Source organism: Rattus norvegicus, chromosome 6 (genome assembly GCF_036323735.1).
Source record: "Rattus norvegicus strain BN/NHsdMcwi chromosome 6, GRCr8, whole genome shotgun sequence".
Taxonomy (NCBI): Eukaryota; Metazoa; Chordata; class Mammalia; order Rodentia; family Muridae; genus Rattus; species Rattus norvegicus.
In genome coordinates, this window is record NC_086024.1 from 45036261 (window position 1) to 45055149 (window position 18889).

General features: G+C 48.8%; 1 protein-coding gene across 14 annotated transcripts in view; it reads right to left on the minus strand.

Annotated features, from left to right (window-relative positions):
• Positions 1 to 2849: 2849 nt before the first annotated feature.
• Lpin1 (lipin 1) overlaps positions 2850 to 18889 on the minus strand; it is a 106736-nt gene continuing 90696 nt past the window's right edge. For 11 of the 14 annotated variants that reach the window (XM_039112199.2, XM_039112197.2, XM_039112195.2 and 8 more), the window contains 7 exons: positions 16858 to 16984; positions 15427 to 15575; positions 14690 to 14776; positions 12635 to 12787; positions 9616 to 9730; positions 8649 to 8752; positions 2850 to 5460 (listed from right to left, as the gene is read on the minus strand). In XM_039112199.2, coding sequence (XP_038968127.1) covers positions 5301 to 5460; positions 8649 to 8752; positions 9616 to 9730; positions 12635 to 12787; positions 14690 to 14776; positions 15427 to 15575; positions 16858 to 16984 — 895 coding nt within the window. In that variant the 3' untranslated portion in view covers positions 2850 to 5300. Of the gene's footprint in view, positions 5461 to 8648; positions 8753 to 9599; positions 9731 to 12634; positions 12788 to 12967; positions 13211 to 14689; positions 14777 to 15426; positions 15576 to 16857; positions 16985 to 18889 lie in introns of those variants that run through there. The other 3 variants (NM_001012111.1, XM_063261886.1, XR_010052085.1) reach the window with 3 other exon arrangements.

The following is an 18889-nucleotide window of genomic DNA, read 5'->3' on the forward strand; positions in this document are numbered from 1 at the left end:
CTGGGAGGACGAGACCATTAGGAATCTGGGCACATCCACCTCTACCCTGTTCCCTGCATTCTCACTCTGCCCACTGCCAGACCTGCTGTCTCCTCTCAGGCCTATGGCTCCCATCTGAGATTACCCAGGAAGGCAGATCTGACTGGACGGATGCCTCCCACCACAGGGTCACAAGGGTATCTTGTGACTTAAACAAGTACCTGTGGCTGGGTCTCTAAGGACCTTTAGTAGAAAGAGGTGAGGTGTTCTTTGTAGAGGCTTCTCCGGTTTGGGCAAGTGGGGTAGGGCTGATGTGTGTCCGGACCGGAGCGGATGGCAATCCTGGGCTGGCCGGATGACAGATGTAAACAAGGGCCTGGGCTGCATGGGCCACAGCATGTGAGTGCTGTGGCCCACAAGGACTTATTAAAATATTTTCAGAGGCCCACACCCACTGCTAGGGTCGGTAGGTCTAGGGTCCTGAACATTTGTATTTTTAACAAACTCCCTCCAGGGCCACAAAAAAAAAAATTGTAAATCAAACAGTTTGGCCTCCAAAACTCACTCAAGGGTTTGGGCCTCCGATTGAGCACATCCAAGGGACATCAATACTGAAACAGTCCCCTAAAGAAACTCCCCTGCCTCCACACAAATCCAATCCACAACCTGGCTGGTCTCCAAGCCTGACACTACAGGGGAAAAGGCCTTTGTCATAGCAGAGGCTGCTTTGAAAGGCTATTCAGTCAAATAAGAACCAACTGTGCCCCCCTGTGGCCACTGGCTTTCACTGACTTCCAGGGACAGCTTCTCTGGTCAGACTCTGCTTCCCTTCGGGGACCCAGGCTGGCTGTACCACAAGTGATAGCAATCATCCTCTTCGATGCTACAGGATTGAAAGGATTGGGCATGCAAAGGCTATGCTGGGGGTGTGGGGCAGGTAATTGCCTAGCATGCATGAAGCCTCGGTTCAATTACCAGTACCAAGCAAGCCAGTCCTAGTGGCACACACCAGCAATCCCGGCACGTGGGAGGGGCCGGGGAAGCAGGCAATGATGGTAATTCAAAGTCATCCTTGACTATGGTGTTCCAGGCTATCCTTGTGAGACCCGTCAGAGAAACTGACACTGGGAAGACAGCTCTGTGGAGAAAGCACTTGCCACTCAAGTGAGAGGCCAGCATTCTGATCCACAGACCACGCAAAGTCCAGATGCCGTGGCCACCTGTAATTCTTGCAGTTCACAAGGTGGAAATGGAATCCCTGTGCGAGCTGACTAGAAAAAGGAAAAACCCCGGAGGCCTGTCACCTCTCCTAGTTCAGGGGAATGGGCAGTGCTGTTCACACTCTGGGACCATGATGGACAAAGTGAGATGGGCAAGTGGCGTATAGGTCTCAGCTCTGATGTTGGGGCCATAGGCCTCCTGAAGTGTTTAGTCCCAAACTGGGCCTCTTTAATTTTCCTCTATGACAACACCATTCCAGGACTGCACCGGGGTCATATGTGTTATGAGACCAGTCCACTATAGTCTGTGGCATCTGATGCAAAATGGGAACCTGTTATTCTTTGAAACCAGACCAAGCCCTTCAAATACCGGGTGAACAGAGCTCGTCTCTGGGAAAGTTTGAGCATCCAAAAATCATTTATGTGCATGGGGGTGTGAGCTGCAGGGACACAGGAGAGACTTGGGTGCCACCATGGAGGTACAGTGTCAAAGGACAAAGAACACATATGAATGAATGGCCTACACACAAGTTTATCCTGGTTTTTAATTCCAGACAAAAGAGCTTTAGACACTGCAGTCAGGTAGCAGAGATCTGTGGTGTCTGCCCAAGGGTTTCTCCTGCTTTGTAACATGTTGAATCTACGGCACCCAAGGCCCTGTTGGAATTTGGCCTCCTCAGTTTTTACCCAGCAATGCCTTTAGCATTTAAGGATGACACTCTTCCATCCCCTCCATAGTCACCAAGGCCAACACAGCAATCCGCAGGAAGCCATTACTAGTGCACAATGTTATTAGAATATGACCAACCTCAGCTCAAACTAGTCACGGGCTTTGCTGGGTTCCTTCAAAATGAAAACCTAAGGACAAACGTCCAAAAGATGGGGGCAGTGGCTATGGACGTGAAGACACCTCACATGGCAAACAGTACCTGTGAGGCACTGTGTATTGAACCTTCTGTGCCTCCTGCCTCAACAATCCTCCCAGGCTCTTCCAGGGAGGAGCCAACATATTCCAAACCTGATGATCTAATGTGAGGTGTGCAAGGACCTCACGCATTCGCTTTAATGGAAAGGACACATTCTTATCTCTCCTGTCCGTCTCAGGGGTAAATGGGGTTGGTATGATACCTGTATCAACTCAAACAACAGAAAAGGTATTTGTTCCCATGGTGAAGGGTTTGTAACCATTAGGCTTCTTTTTCCGTGTTCCCAGTCCACTTGTGTGCTGATCCTTAGATACACGTGTGTGCCCGTCCATGTAGAAGCCAGGACCTCAAGTAATTGTCCCTCCTCAGATTCAGTCTACCATATTTATCGAGACAAGGGTCTCACACTGGGACCTGGGGCTTATGGATTCTACTAGGCTATCTGTCTAGACAGCACCCAGGATCCACCTGTCCTCACGTCCCCAGCACTGGCATTACAAGTGCACGCTATGTCATCTGGCTTCATACATGGGTGCTGGGGATAGAACCTGGATGCACGTGCTTGCATGGCAAGTACTCTTACTGCCTGAGCCATCTCCCTAGCCTACACTAAGGGTTTTTCCCCCTTCAAGTAAATGACTAAGTATTGTATACAGTAACACACCAGGAAAAAATAAGAGCACCGGAAGAACTTATAAAAATGATTTAGAGTTCATATGCCTGATTTTTGGAAGTCGTTCACTCATCTTGTTTATTACAGAAATTTCTAGCTCTGCATCAAGCACAACGCAATGAAATATTACATTGATTTCTTTTCCGTCATCACACCGGCATTTGCAAACACACAGCCAACGTTGTAAATAAAATATACTGAAGTAGTGATCTGAACCTGAAGTCCAAAGGGGACATGTCTGTGACGACAGAAGCCTGTCTCTGCAGTGTGCCAAGTGAGTTCACCTCCATGTGTGTGATCGGCATTTGAGGACATGTCACTACAGAGCAAGTCGCTCATTTCCATGAGCAACTCTGAAATGTATGGCACCCATATAGTTTCCCAGCATGGGACCTTGGGACCCCTGGGGTTTAGTGCATATGCAGATAAGTGACTTGAGAGAACCTGGGTGCAACTCCCATTTGGCCCTCACAAGGGAGCCTCATAGGAAGTGTCGGCATCACTGCCTGTCCAGGGCTCCCAAAGAACTTCACAAGGTAGAGTGCGGTTTTGTGGTAGGTGTGCTCTGTTGGAGGGTAGACTGATGGGGAAGTTTAAGGTAAATCAGAACTAGGTTCCAGAGTCAAGTGGAAGGACTGCTGCATTCTGAGATGGTGCACTGCAGACCAGCCTTGGTTAGAGAGACACTGGCTCCAGGCATAGCATGCTGTCAGAAAGCTACCTGGATATCTGGCTGCGGAGGGCACTTGAAGAGATTCCAAAGCTTCCCCTGGGCATGAGGGAGAGGGCTCGAACCTCTCTGCAGGCTGATGAGCTCATACACAGTCCACAGCAATCAAAATACACACAAAACCAACCCACCGGGAGGATTACTGAGGCCTCTAAAGGTCAGTAGACAACAAGCCAGGAGTTCCCTACAGCAGAACTGTGCTTCATGACTTGTGGGACACCTAGAGGGAGCCACACACTCAGGTCTGAGTTTCTCCATCAGTGGATACCCACAGTGGATGGCAGCTGCCTTTCAGTGGCCGTTCCGGTGAATTATGGTAGGCCACATCCGACCTTAACAGAGCCCAGTGACTACAATGGCAAGGACTCTAGGTTTTCTTTCACAGAAAGAGTAACAGTCCATCCTGCTCCTTTTTGTCCTTTTTAACTCTTCTTTCTATCCTTTTTTTTTTCCTTTTTTTGCTCCTCTGACTCTAACAACGAAATTTAAATAGAAAGGTCTTTCAGTCTCTGGAGTAAATCACCGTTTAGAAAAATAATACTTTCAAAGTAAAGCAAAATCTTTTACCAAAATACTTATTTCATTTTTCACATTGTTCTGAGACAGTTCACAGCTACCTTCTATCCGCTTAAAGAACATTGCTCAAATTACTACAGTTTTTTTTCTTGCCCTTAGACTGCGTGGGGAAAAAAAAACTAAGAAAAGTTAGTGAAGGGGAGGTTCCAGAAGATCAGTGTGGCATCCACAGAACAAGGCTCTTTGGATTGTCTAGCACACTTGACTTTTAATGCATTCATAACAGCCATAATCCTACGGATCTGGCTAGGATGCTCACAACAGCAGCCCAGGGACAGTAAAGTAATAAATATTATCTGCAAAGAAAATAATTTAACTTCCGGAAACTATGTTTCTTAAAAAAACAACCAGTTTCTTTAGCGGCATCCTTCTCGTTTGGCGTAAATGCTGCTTGAGTCCACAGTAGTGGCGCCTCCTTGCCGGGTAGCAGGACGCAGGAGGTGCTGAGATGCCACGGACGCTGCCTTGGGGACTCCCCACAGTAAGGTAAGGCATTGCAGTTACGGAGAGCTAGACAGTGCACGCTAAGTACATGCCTGCTGCAGATGCGTTAAGGCAGACATAGCCCAGCGTTGAGCTATGAGGAATGGGGAGATGCAGCTGCGTCACAGGCCACCTTTAACCAAAGCAACTTAAGAGCTTATCAGCTAAAGTGAGACTAAGTCAGCAATACTGCGAGGGAACGTCTAAAAAGTCAAAGCCAAGGCCAGGGCTGAGAGCCAGTGAGGCCCATGTTCCCTTTACTAAGGATCGGGACACAGCCTTCCCTATGTGAGGAAAGTGTCATGGATGTCACCGTCGTGGAAATGTGCCCCTTATGCTACCAATCACTATGCACATCAGAGTTCCAGGGGATGGGGCACAGTGATACTGAGACAGCTCTCAGGTGGCCTGCCGCTTCTGCTAAGGGGCCATCGCCCATATTGCACATTAACTAACTGCTGGAGCAGACTGGACTGGAGGGTGCAAGATGATGTGTGCTAAACCCAGACAGGGCTGCTTTGCACACTGCTAGTGCACCCAATCCTCTTGACGCCTATGGGATGAGATGCAGCCTCTCCGCCCTCCATGCTTAGAGGTGCCACCCTGGGGCGAGCGAGTTGAGGGAGAAATGCTTCTCTCAGACGGATGGCCACATATCAGCCTTCCCAGCAGCTCCAGGGTCCCCACAACCTATCCTTTAATGCTGGGTCGAATCAAGCTGAGGCTGAATGCACGTCCTGGTTTTCAAAGGGTGGCAGTGGCTCTCTCCAAAAGGTGAAGTTACTGAAAGTGTCTGAACAGGGGAAGTCGCAGGAATGGCTTCTCTTCAGCAAGGGGAAGACGTGGTCGACCACTTCGCAGAGCCGCACATACCTGGGAGGTGAAAAGAACAGTGGGGGTCATTGCCCATGGAGACAATGCCTGACACATGAAGGGCAATGCTAGACTCTGCACTTCAGGCTGGGAAGAGAACACTACCCCAACCCCAGGAGCAGCCAGCGACTCAGCCTGACTAGAGCCATCCTAGCCTTGGGAATTCACTGGAAGTGAGAAGGGGAGCCAGGGTACGCCAAGCCTCACGTCATGAAGAACAGACAGACTGAGAGGAGGTACAAGGGATGGGGGGTTCGGGGGATCTGCCTGCCACAGAGGCCATGTGTGGGGTGAGGGGGAGGAGCCACCGTAAGTCGTATGTCTGAAGCAGCAGAGATTACCACAATCAACGGTGACAAAGTACAGGGTCTCGTTTTTATCTAAGTGCAGATCTGGCATCAATCCTGCCCTGTTATAGCTGTGTGATCTCAGGCAGAGAGGGGCCTGGAAGTCTCTACGCCCTGACTTCCTCTACCATGAGGGAAGGAAAATGAAAACCATGCCACTTGCTTAGCATCAGAAACAAGAGGATAACATACCCAATGATTCCACTGATGTATTGGAGACTCATCATTCCACAGTGGATCACTTAGACCTCAGGAAAGGGGCCCTGGCCATGGGTCAGAAAGCCTGAGGCCTCCAGCCTTACTTGTGTGACTCTGGGAAAGTATCTTACCCCTCCCTGAGCTTCAACCCCTTCATCCTCACAGTGTGTGGGGCTAGACCACACAAGAGTTTCCTACTCAGGGCATTTCCTCTGCCCCCAGGAAGATGTTGCCTAGTCATAGCCTGCACTAACAAGAAGAAAGCAGCCATATGAATCAGCCTGGGAGACCTCCAGGCCCCTCCACACAGTGATTCAGACACACCCAGCCCTCTCCTACACAGCCTAGACTTCTGTTTGACAGTTTCTGAGCCCCTCTCCACTCATGCTAAGAATCAAAAGGGGCTTTCGAAATCCAAACGCCAGGAATTAGCATGTTCTGAGGCATGAAATGACTTATTCAATAAGGCTGAGTGTGTGTTTAATAAAGGGCCTCCAAGAGACTTGTGAGAAACAGTGTGCCTGCACAAAGTAGGGAAACCTCCGTTAATAACGCACCAAGAATTATGTCTTCCCTGGAGATTAAAACAAACAAGCAACATTTTTAAAACACCTCCTGACTTAAAGGTCTAGTAACCTGAAGTCTGTGGCTATGGGGGTGGGCGGCTGCCCACAGGGAGAAGCAAGCTGGTGGGTGGGGCCCGTGTGCCCGAGCAGCAGGACCTGCTCCAGCTGGTGGCCCGTTCTAGCCTCCAGCCATGGGTCCCCTGGAGCAAGGACTGCACATTCCCTGACCAGAATGGGGGAAAACCCTGAGCTCAGTGCTCCACCCAGTGGGCCTTCACTCAAAAATGTTCCAGTTCATCCAGGCTCCGAGGGATAACACCTGCTTGGCTAGGACCAGTCACACGCATGGGACCGCAAAATAACTCAGCCATAAAGAAGTGCTTGTCTTGAAAGTCCCGTGGCCTAATCCCAGGAACCCACATAAAGGGGGAAGCAGAAAGTGGCCTCCACAGAAGCAGTCCTCTGATTTCTGCATGCACACTATAGCATACGAAGGTACTTGCCTGTGCACACTCTCGCTCTCCCCCCCAACCCCCGTCTCTCTCTCACACACACACACCAAGAATAATTAAAAGAAAAGGTCATGCCAAGATTGGCATACATGCTTCCTGAAGATGGGGGTGGTGTTCATCTCAGAGAACCTGGCTGACCTACTACACAGGACAGAAGGGTGTGGGCTCCATGTTCTCTCCCAACACCTAAACAGCTACTTGAGGGCCTGACCAGGAAGCCAGGGTTCCCTGACATCTGGAACTGCTCTAGTCAAGTTGGATTCCAGTCTAGCTGCAAAATAACAACCATCTTCAAAGTGAGGAACTACCCTGGTGGTCTCTCTCAGAAATCCAGGCTGGCCTGGAACTCCCTATGCAGCTTACAGCTAGCTTCAAACCTACAGCCATCCCCCTGCCTCTGCTTTCCCACGGTACTGGGATTACAGGTGTGAGTTGTGAACCAGGCCCAGCTCAAAAAGAGCACAGGAGGTGCTTGCAAACACGAGGAATCTTACATCCAACTCCCCAGATCCAATGCTCCAGCTTACAACAGTGTTGGGATCACTCAAGCCAGAGGCCATTTTCTAGTTTGATGCACATCAAACTAAAAGATGCTCAGTCTCTGCAGGGGACAAGACAGAGTGGCAGCTCCTGCCTAGGCTGAAGTACCTAGTAGCGCTAACAAGTGAGGACGCCATAGGAGATGAGGCAGGGCCAGGAGTGATGACGCTACATGGACCACAATGCCTCATTACAGTAAATCAGCCAGGGGCACACCTGTGGTCCCAGTACTGGGGAAACTGAAGAAGGATTGCAAAGTTCAAGGCCAGCCTGGACTCCACAGCAAGATCCTGTCTCCAACAAAGCAAAGCAAACAACAAGCCAGGAGCTGACAAGTCACCTCTACAGTGCAGTGCTAGCCTAGCATTTCCAAGACCCTGGACTGTGAGAAAGAAAGCATAGCCTTCCGTGGTCCACTTGGGTTACATTTCTAATTGACACCCTAGCTTGGGCAACTGAAATCTAGCTTCTGAACTCATTCCATTCTATTCTGCATATGACTCTAGCCTCTAGTTTAAGCTTTACATCCTGAGGGATCTGACTTCTTTCTTATTGCCTAAAAACTAAGCAGGAGAATAAAGATGTAGAGTTGAACTCTATTCTTTAGAGGAATTAAAGATTAAAGCGGGGCCTGGAGACAAGGCTCCAGTTGATTAACTGCCCTCCCTGAAGACATGAGAACTTGAGATTCTCAACATCCACATAAAAAGCCAGGTACTATTCATGCCTGCAACCCAGTGCTGGGTCATGGGAGACAGGAAGGTCCTGAAAGCTCACAAGCCACTCAGGCTAGCCAAGTGGGTGAGCCCTAAGTTCAGTGAGAAACCGTCTCAAAAAAGCGATTAGGGAAAACAGCTGGCATTCACCTCTGCCTTCCTTACATATGAGCGCATGCACATATGTGTATTGTACACGTGTCCACACACATACATACACAAAGATCAGAACAAAGGTAGCAGTGGCTGCAAGGGTCTGCAGTAGACAGAGCTGGAGGGCCCAGTTCCTGGGGAGCTGATGATACTCACGAGCTGATGTTGGTCTTGGCATGCTCCTGCACCAGCTCACCCTTGGGGTTGACGGTGAAGATTCTATTCAGGGACACTCCCACTTGCTTGTAGGAATACACATCCTGTGTTTAGAAGAGGTGATTTAACACGTCAGGGGGAGTGGAGAGCTCATCATACAAACAAGAACACGCCACCTTTCACCAAACGTTGTTGTAGTATCCGATTTTCACTAATCAGCACTGCACCTTGGTGGAATGGGGACATATTCAGCTGGCTCTTTACCTGGGCCTTAGTTCCTTAAACCTGAGCTAACCTCCCATGCCCACGCCAGGCTGGCTGGCATTCTAACCTGTTAGAATTCTAACCTGTTCTAAGGCTTATTTTCTCACCTGTTTTCTCATTTCACAATAATCTGCTGCCGGTTTTAAAGGCAGAATTTTCCAGCCTACTTAAGAAGTTAATAGCCAGCTATCTTCTATAGACTACGGAAGGAACCTTTTATCAAGTTTGTGTCACATCCACAACATCTGGGGACATTTCTAGCACCCATGAGTCTTTGCTGCAGGCTTCGAACCTTCCAGAAAGCTTGGGTCACACACACCATCTGCACACATTTCCTTCAGCCAGGGAAATCTCACTGCATGCTTCAGGCTGGAGGGGTTGGACCCAACACTGTGGTCAGGCAAGGCTGGCATGGCCCTCCCATCATGGTGGACACAGCACCTGCAGTGTCCTTGTTTTACTAATTTAACAAGTAATGTGCAATTGCAAGTGATGGCCCAGGTCACCAGCTTCAAAGTCACTGGCCAGCCTTCAAAGAAGACCAGAGGTCATGTGTGACGGGATTTAACCATTCTGCCTTAGGATGAGACTCTCTAAGGGGCCAGGCCAAGGGACCTGGAGCTGACAAGGGACCAGGCCTTTGTGGAAACTGCTGGCACCAAGGGCGGTGTCTGTGGCTCCACTGACCTCCTCGGGTACTTACGGCAGGCCGGTTCCCAAAAGCAGCATAAAAGGGCTCTGTGTTTGGGAAAAACAGGTTTTTGATGTCTGTCAAACACTGGACTTTGAACTTTTCTGGCTTCTTTTCAATCACTTCTCTATTAAAACAAACAAACAAACAAGTGGTCAGCATGAGAGGACGCAAGCCTTGCTTGCACTGAAGTGGTCTGAGAGCCAGCAAAGCTGCTTAGTGGTTAAGGGTGCGTGCTGCCAAACTTGACCACCTGAGCGATCCCAGAACCTCAGGGTACAAGAGGACTGCCTCCTGCATGCTGGCCTGTGGCCTGCGCGCACGCACACACACACACACACACACACACACACACACACACACACAAATAAAGAAGTAATTTAAAACGTAAAACTAGTTTTCAATGTGCAAGCTATAAGCTTGGTCCAGCAGCCAGAATGAACCTCACTGTCAGCACAAGAAAATTGCAAAGGGCCAGCCATGGCCAAGGTATAACCTCAGAAACAAAAATCTGTATTAGCTGGACCACACTCGTGGGTGAACACCCAGGCAAAGTTCCAAGAGCATCTAAGTGCAAAGAGAGGCAATGTGGGGAAGTAGTCATTACAGAAAGGAGGAGTGCCCTCTATAAGAGCAGCATGTACCCCAAACTGCTGGGCCATCTCCCTAGCCCCATAATAAAAATTCTTACATCAAGAATAGAAAAAAATTCAAAAACCCACTTCAAAAAGCTGGTTGTGGCAGCAAACACCTGTAATGCCGGAACTGGGGAGGGAGAGGCATGGGGAGGGCCAAAAATTCAGGAGTTAGTATGGTCTACATACTGAGTCCCAGGCCAAAACAGGGCTATATGGTGAGTCACTCCCATATGGACCTCTGCAAACATCCTGTGGGTAGTAAAACAACGGTCCATGGAACCACCTCCAGTCAGTACTGGGCTTCTGATAGTACCCAGAGAATAACAGAAGAAAAGGTAAATAAAGGCTATAAAAATGGGAGTTCTAGTGCATCATTGTTTATGCAAAAATAATCCTTCTGTATGAGTTTGTGTGGACGCATGCATGCACAATTCATTCACATAGAGACCATCAGCCAACCTAAGGAATCAGGCTTTTCCCACCACGTGGGTGGGTACCCAAGAGTCTAGCTCAGCAGGCTTGGCAGCAAGCATCATACACCCTGGCCCATCTCACCGGTCCCAGTCGCACAGGGCCTGGGGTGAGTTACCAGAATAAGAAGAAGGTAGGAAGATTATTAAAAGTCAATAAGCAAACACAAAGCAGTGTACAAAAACCAGTGGATGTTTATGCATTAGAGACAGGTGAAAATATAATCACATAAATAGTATTTTTACTATTCTAAATAGTATTCTTTTTTTTTTTTTTTGGTTCTTTTTTTCGGAGCTGGGGACCGAACCCAGGGCCTTGCGCTTCCTAGGTAAGCGCTCTACCACTGAGCTAAATCCCCAGCCCCCTAAATAGTATTCTTGATGTAAACATCAAGAATCTAGAAATATACCTATCAAAGATGTGATGGACGTTCTTGGATAAAATTATAAGAACTCACTGAAATATAAAAGGGCAGACAATCCTAAGTAAAGAAACAGACTAGATTCTTGAATCGAATGACTATATTATATTAATTCTCTCTAAATTGGTCTCTAGACTTACTACATTTTTAGTCAAATCATAATGGACCGTTGGGTGTTGTAATGGAAAAGCAACACAGCAGAGCAGTGGGTCTGACACAGCTTGGATGCTCCTGGGCGTGGGAAGGAAGCACTGGGACTATGATGGTGCTCAGAGAGTCCAGCTCTGGAGTGAGTGTGTATGCTGCATGCACATCTGTGTGGGCACATTAGGGAGCGTGGAGGCCAAGGATCAGTCTCAGGGGTCATTCCTCGGGTGCTATCAACCACCTGTATTCCCCAGACAAGGTTTCTCCCTGGTCCGGGACTCACCAAACAGGCAGGCTGACTGACCACCGAGGCCCAGGGATCCGGCTGTCTCTGACATCACACCCATCTTCTCTTTTACATGAAGATGAAACATTATGACCACATCTCTTATATCCCAAGACACTGGAACTTTTGCTGGACCTCACAGCCAGAGTTAATACACCTTGAGGTCACTTAAGTGTTGAGACTGCCATCCTACTGTGTGCTCAGCCTGTTTGTTTGATTTGCCTTTAAGAGAACAATGTGACGACTACCTTACCTGCTTCGGAGTTCCCATGTAATCACGTTTCACACCCTAAGTTAATGCACAGCTGTAGTCTTAAGTTATGTGCTCTTCCATGCCCTGTCCCAGAGTAACTACTTGTATGTTATGACAATAATTTGCGAAAAAACAGCAAAAACACAGGTTGAAAGCAACCTTATTCACCACAAATGTTGAGCATAACATTTAGATATCGCTTAATAGGCAACGATATTTGTTATCTGGGTCAGCCAGAGTCAGCTGGAGCCAGTGACTTAATCCCTTGTAAAGCTCCGTTAAACATTTCTATAAAGCATCCCTCAGGCCTTCCCCAAGTGATTCTTTCTGTGCCGTTCAACGAAGACAGAGCAGAAGCCCTTGGTTAGGAGCAGGTGCATACACATACACAAGCAGGGAAAGAGTCACAAGCCTGGCAGGCACAGACTCAGACATAGGACCGACAGACAAGAGGACAGAAGATACAGGGAGAAGGAAGTAGAAAATCCAGATCTGGGATTGTTCTTGATTAGACAACACCAAGGGGAATGATCTCTTTCATTAATGCAAGGCTAATGCATTACTGGTGACTCGGAGTTTATTTAATGATTCAAAGTGACTGCACTTTGGTGCCTTGTGTGAGGAGTCTTCAATGACGTAATACACACATGGCTTCTAGGGCTCAGACCCTCCGTCACACTTGCAGGAAGACATCCACCAGCTGAGTCATGTCTCCAGACAACAGGCTGCTCATTCTGCTAAAGTCGTGATGAGGAAGAGGAAGAACAAAGCTGGCCGGCAGGTCAGGGCGTGGGGGAGGGCTGTCTGGGCAGTACCTGTGCAAGGCGGAGAAGAGGCTGCTGGGGCTCAGCAGAAGCGGCCCCTGTGGCAGCACTGTGCCCCTCTCGTTGACCCAGTGCAGATAGCCCCTCGTCATGTCTGCCATCCCAATGGCACGTGCAGAACAATAGAGAAACTTGTAGCCATTCCTGAAAGATACAACGCATCCACCTTGAATAGCATCATGGGATAAAACTTTTGCTCTGCCTGCCCTAAGAAGAAAGGCATAGCTGCAAGTGGCCCATATGTGAAAGTCTCCCACCACATCACTGACTAGTTCTGCAAGACTTAGCCAGGGTAGCACTCCCTGACAATAAGCCACCATTCACCTGTTCTGCAAACCAGGCCACCCCATGCTTCCCACAGATGGGCAGTGTTTGCAGAACCCTTGGTAAGCACGAGAATGGAGTGACATTCCTGGGGTCGGTTGGGGCAGTAGGACTCATCCACCACTGAGAAGGGCAACACCGCAGACTGTGCAGCCCAAGTCTCTGTAAAGTCTGAGGCTTGTCCTGTCATTCCTCAGCTGCATGCTCCGTGCTCCCAACTGTCCTCGGACCGCCACAATCAGGCTGTGGAAAATCACACACACACACACACACACACACACACACACACACACACACACACACACACCCCAACCACACAACACAGGATTAGAAATTTCCAAAGCCCACAATTAGCCCATAAATAGTTTTAAATGATTTACCACTATCAAATTTTCCAAGACAAGCATTTAGACTGGGGTCCTTGTGGTGGTGCAAATGAAAATGTCCTCGGTAGGCCCATAGGGAGTGGCACTATACAAGGTGTGGCCTTGTTGGAGGAAGTGTGCCACTGTGGGGGGTGGGGGGACTCTGAGGTCTCAGAAGCTCAAACTAGACCTCGCATGGCGTTCATGTCTGCTGCCTGCAGGTCAAAAGTAGAAGTCTCAGTTCCTTCTCCAGCACCAGGTCTGCCTACACACTGCCACCATGTTTCCCACCATGACATGGACTAAACTTGTAAAACTGAAAGCCAGCTCCAATTCAGTGCTCTCATTTATAAGGGTTGCCGCGGTCCTGAGGTCTCTTCCCAGCAATGAAACCCTAGGACATCCCCAGCACGGCCACCTGGGTTGGACCTGCAGTGATACAGTGTGAGGCATGACAATGTTCCCAGCTTCCAACCACTCGGCACCCAGAGCACACAGTAACAATGACAGTTAAAAATGCCTTAAAGAATGGTCACTCGTACCTGAAATGTCAGCACTCCTCCTGTCCAGATTCATTCTTCACCCACCCACCTAAGACTAACATGCATTGACTCCTATCTCAACCTCTCTTCCCATGGCTAGACCCCCCCAAGGGGAGCTTCCCTCTTTGAACCCCTGCTCATCCATGAAGACCCAGCTCGGATGCCACCTTGTCAGTGAAACCACCTGGGACACCTCCAGCCAGTGGGACCTGGTCACCCCTTCCCTGTGTCCTAAACAGTGTCGACTCAGCGCAATGACCCCTTGCCACCTTGTCTAGGAATTACTCGGTACCCTGGCCCTCCAGGACTGTTGGCTTTCCTCAGCTACAAACAGATGCAGTTCTCAGTGGCACACAGGTGGAGGCAGATTGAGCTCATCAGTGCCTCTAAACTACAGGGCAGCCATGGGAGGCTGTGGGCAGGGGGCAGCCTCACAGGGTCATTAAGTCCTTACCAGCTCCAACTTCTGGAAGCCAAACTTCATGGCAGCCTTGCCCTTTATTTATCCAAACACACATTCTAGATTATAAACAGTGCATGCAATTGCCGGCTGCCTTTGTCTTCTCTGGGATGCTCTACAGTCGTCCCCTGGCACTCCACCTTCCTTCTCCTGGCCATCTCTGACCCGCCCAGGCTTCCTTTGGGAGCTGGCAGGAGTCACTGTGCAGTTTCCTGCCATCATTGTCCCTGCACTACCTCTCTTTGCAGGCACACATCTGCCCCCCAACCTTGGTGGGAGACATTCTGCATACCGAGTGGGGGTTCACACCCTGGCGGTTACAAGGTGGGAATAGAATAGACCCATGTATACTTACTGGCTTACTTTGTGATACAGCTTTGCGATGCCCTGGTGAGTCCAATCCTTTCCCAGTGTGGGCAATATGTGACCAAGAGTATCAGATCTAAACAAAGATGAAGAAAAACAAAAGCAAAGGGTTACTGTGAGGGAAGAAAAAAAATGTCCATTTGGTTTAGATACACTACTCACGCTTCATTGAAAAGAAAAAAAAAACATTATGAATGAGGGCTGGCAAGAGGGCTCAGAGGGTAAAGGTGCTTGCTGCCAAGCCTGGTGGCCTGAGTTTGATCCCAGCCCTCACATGGCAGAAGAACAGAACAGACTGTTGCAAGTTGATCCCTGATGTCAATGCATGCACTTGCACCCACAGAAATCTAAAAACAAAACCAAAGGGACAGAAAACTAAAAGAAACAATAGCGTGAATGAATGAATGAGACCCATGGCTTTCTCGAGACAAAGCCCCAGGCTCACAGAATCAAGGGAGGCCACTAAGGTGAGCCACAGTGCTGAGGACTGAGTTTGCCAAACCAAATGTAGGGCTGCTAGCCATTCTAGAACAGTACTCTCCAAACCCCATGTTGGAAAATGATGCCCAAACAGAAACAAGCCACAGCCCCAGCGGCAGCTGCTGAGGCCAAGGTGTTGCCCTCTCTGTGCCGTCCCAGTTACACCAGAAACTGTACTCTGGCTCCCATGATTCTCCTCAGAGGAAGAAGAAAGCCAGCTGCAGACCGCACCACAGTCAAGCCTACCTTGTGATGGTACCATCGATATCTGAGATGATGACTTTGTCATCCCAATTCCACAGGTAGATGGTACCCTCACAGCGACAGGTGCCCTGGTACTGGGTAGTGACACTGAACACCACATCGTTGGGGCCATTCTTCAACTTCAAGCTTTTCTGGAAAAAAAACAAACAAACAAACCATGAACAACTTGTGTGCTTGAGCAGGGGTCTGGATTCAAGCATCATTTGGCTTCCATCCCATGAGAAGGACACTTGGGCTTTAAACCGAACCTTTCCCCCAGTTCTGCAAAGTTCTCACTTCTGTTTCTGTCTCTAGTTCTTTCCCGGGCTGGACAAGCAACCTAAGTCAAACCCAGCCCTCTCTGTCTCCATGTGTGAAAAAACCAGCCACTCGTGACAAGGCATTCTGCCTCTAACGTAATGCTGACTTGATCAGTCCTTAGAGAGTGAGGGTACAGTCAAGTCACAGGCAACCAGGCTTGTCCTAAGTCACATTTAGGACACACTCACGCCTAGGAAACATACAATGCCTTGATGTGAGGACACAAATGTAAGACAGGCAAAAATGTTTCCCTCAAAAGCATGGTTTTGCTGACCATCATAATGACACAGATTGAAAAATGAGGCCTTTTAAATCCATAAAAAATGCCCAAGCACATCATACCACATTCAGAAAACAAAACTACCTTTGGTCAGTCTTGAGTGTTTGCTGGTACCCTTGAGACACAGCGGCTGGCCACACAGAACCACAGGTTGCCTCTAAGTGTCCCTCAGGTTCCTACACGTGGCTAAACATGGAATCATCTTTGCCCATTTAAATACCACCCTATCAAAGCCTGCTCCCTTAAATTCTTATAATAAAATTATTTAGAAAAGTAGAAATATCTGTTCATTGGATGGTCACAATTTGAAATAAGTCTAGGGTGGGAAAGCCCCCACACACACTCACACACACACACACACACGCACGCACGCACGCACGCACGCACGGAGGGAAGGAGGGGAAATCCTTTGCTTCCTAAAATTCCCTAAATCCTCTCACACCTGCTTGATTTCCATCAATATTATAGATATATTTGGGTTAACAAGCATCTCTCTCAAAGCAAAACCACTCAGGAGAGACATCACAAAGTCTCTCATGCACTGATAATGAGGATAAACGGACGCAGTCAAAGCTGTCTCCTCCTCGGTCAGAAAAAGAGCAAGTCAGAATGCGAAATGACACCAAGAGTCCACCTGAGCAGACACAAGTCAGGATGGGAACACAGGGCACCCAAGTGAGGTGTGAGGCCACCAGTGGGCGTGCTGGCATACAAAGGGTCCCAGGAAGGGCTAAGTGGGAGCAGAAAAGTAGAAGGAACCCCCAGACCTTCAGCAAAGCCCTAATACTCTATCCGGCCGTGATCTGAGGACCAGAACCACAGCTGAGACTCACCAACTGCTCCGATGTGAGCCGCAGGGTCTTTTTGTAGCTGACGTTGGACAAGAGAGAGAGGTGGCTCGAGCTCGATGGCTTGGTAGCTGAGTGCTCTTCATCACTAGAGGATGACTCATGCTTTATTCTGGAACACATGGTGATGTAATTAGGAAACGCATCTGGGTAACCATTAAAAACACATTAGGCCCGAATCAATGACTTAGTCAATTGGGTCTCTTGGGTGGTCATTTGCCATATGGCTTTAGATTTATCAATGAACTCTCCTTAAATCCCCATTCATACATGGCTTCATTGTTGAGGGGGAGGGGGCGCCAGCCTCTTCTCATTCACTCCCCAGTTTACGAACTCTCACCACTCACTGTAACTAGTGTGATTCCACCGCTGGTAAGCAGGGCTACATCCATTCTGGCCCGAAAAACACAAACAAATACACACTCTCCTGCCTTCTTTTCTCTTTCCACAGAAGGCTGAAGGTCAGGCCCTAAAATCCAAATGTCTACAGTGTAAACACCATCAATTCCCTCGTATCCAATCTCATCAACTCCGCATATCCAATTCTAGACAATTAGGACTTAAGAGTTACCAGCTCACCCCCTGCCCCCCAAGACTCCTAAGAAGTCACTGTGAGCCAAGAGCTGTGCCAGCACAGAACCACAGACCAATGCTCCAGCTCTTCTGCTGTCTCCTCCAGGCTGGGGCTGGAAGGCAGGGTAAATCAGTCCCACTGTCTGTAAGTGCCTCACAGAAAGCAGGTCAGTGTATCAGTTGCTCCCTGAGCTCAACTTGATGGCTTCATCTCCAACCTAATAGTGTCTGCTCTGCCTCCCAAGTCGGCCCATGCAAAGTGCTTAATGGGCTTGGACAAAATGGAAAGACCCAAGTACCCCCAAAGCAGGCACGTCCCTGATGGTCCTAGTCGGGGTTTCTATTGCTGTGAGAAAGCGCCATGACCAAAAGCAACACAGGAAGGAAAGGGCTGATTTCAGCTTATAAACTGTCCAGTCACACACTCCATCACTGATGGAAGTCCGGGGAGGACCTGGAGGCAGGAGCTGAAGCAGAGGCCATAGAGGAGTGCTGCTTGTCGGCTTGCTCCTCATGGCTTGTTCAGCCTGCTTTCTTGTACAACAACCTAGGACCACCAGGAATAAAAGGCATTGCCCGTGGTGAGATGGGCATCTCCCACATCGGTCATTACATAAGACAATATCTTACAGACTAACCCACAGACCAATCTGATAGAGGTATTCTTTTTCAATTAAGATTCCCTCTTCTAAGATACGCTTAAGATTGGGTCAAGTTGACAAAAGTAAATCCATCAACACGCACACCAACTCCGTCATAATCCCTTTATACAAAACAACATGCGCATCTTTCTTTACCTCAGGAACTGCTCCCTTCTCCTTCCAACATCCTCTCAGCTCATCCCTGCTCTGTTCCCTGGCCTGCCATATGGTCACCCAATAGCCTCCCATACAAGACTCCTCGCCATGTGTACCTATCCAGTACCAAGGAGTCATTAAGGGGAACACTCACACAGCACCCCACATCTGTGGAGACTTGGCTCTCTATGAAGTCAGATATTCAAAAACAAAAAACAAAAACCAGATAATAGCCTGGTGATTCCTGCTTTCCGCAGGTTTTTTCCTAAAAAGCCAGTTACAACACAGCCACCAGGACGGGGGAAGCGCTCTTGACAATCCCAAAGCTTGTAACTAAGTTCTGGTGGCAGTGACGATTCCAAAGGAGACAGGTTGCACAGGCTGCAACTCTGGTTGATCTGAGACAGGCCTGAGTTCAGTTCAAGTTGGAGTACAGACAGCAGCTGAGATCTGAAAACCCAAGGTTACCAGCCCAAGGAGGGAAACACACGCTGCACTACTTAAGGTGAATTAATTATGATTATTCCTGCCTTTCAGCCTGTTCCCCTCATCCTAAAGTCAGAACACGTTCAACTCCATCCCTCCAAACCTCAGGATGAGCAGGTAACGGTGTGTGGAGAATGAGACAGACATGTAAGCCCAATGCC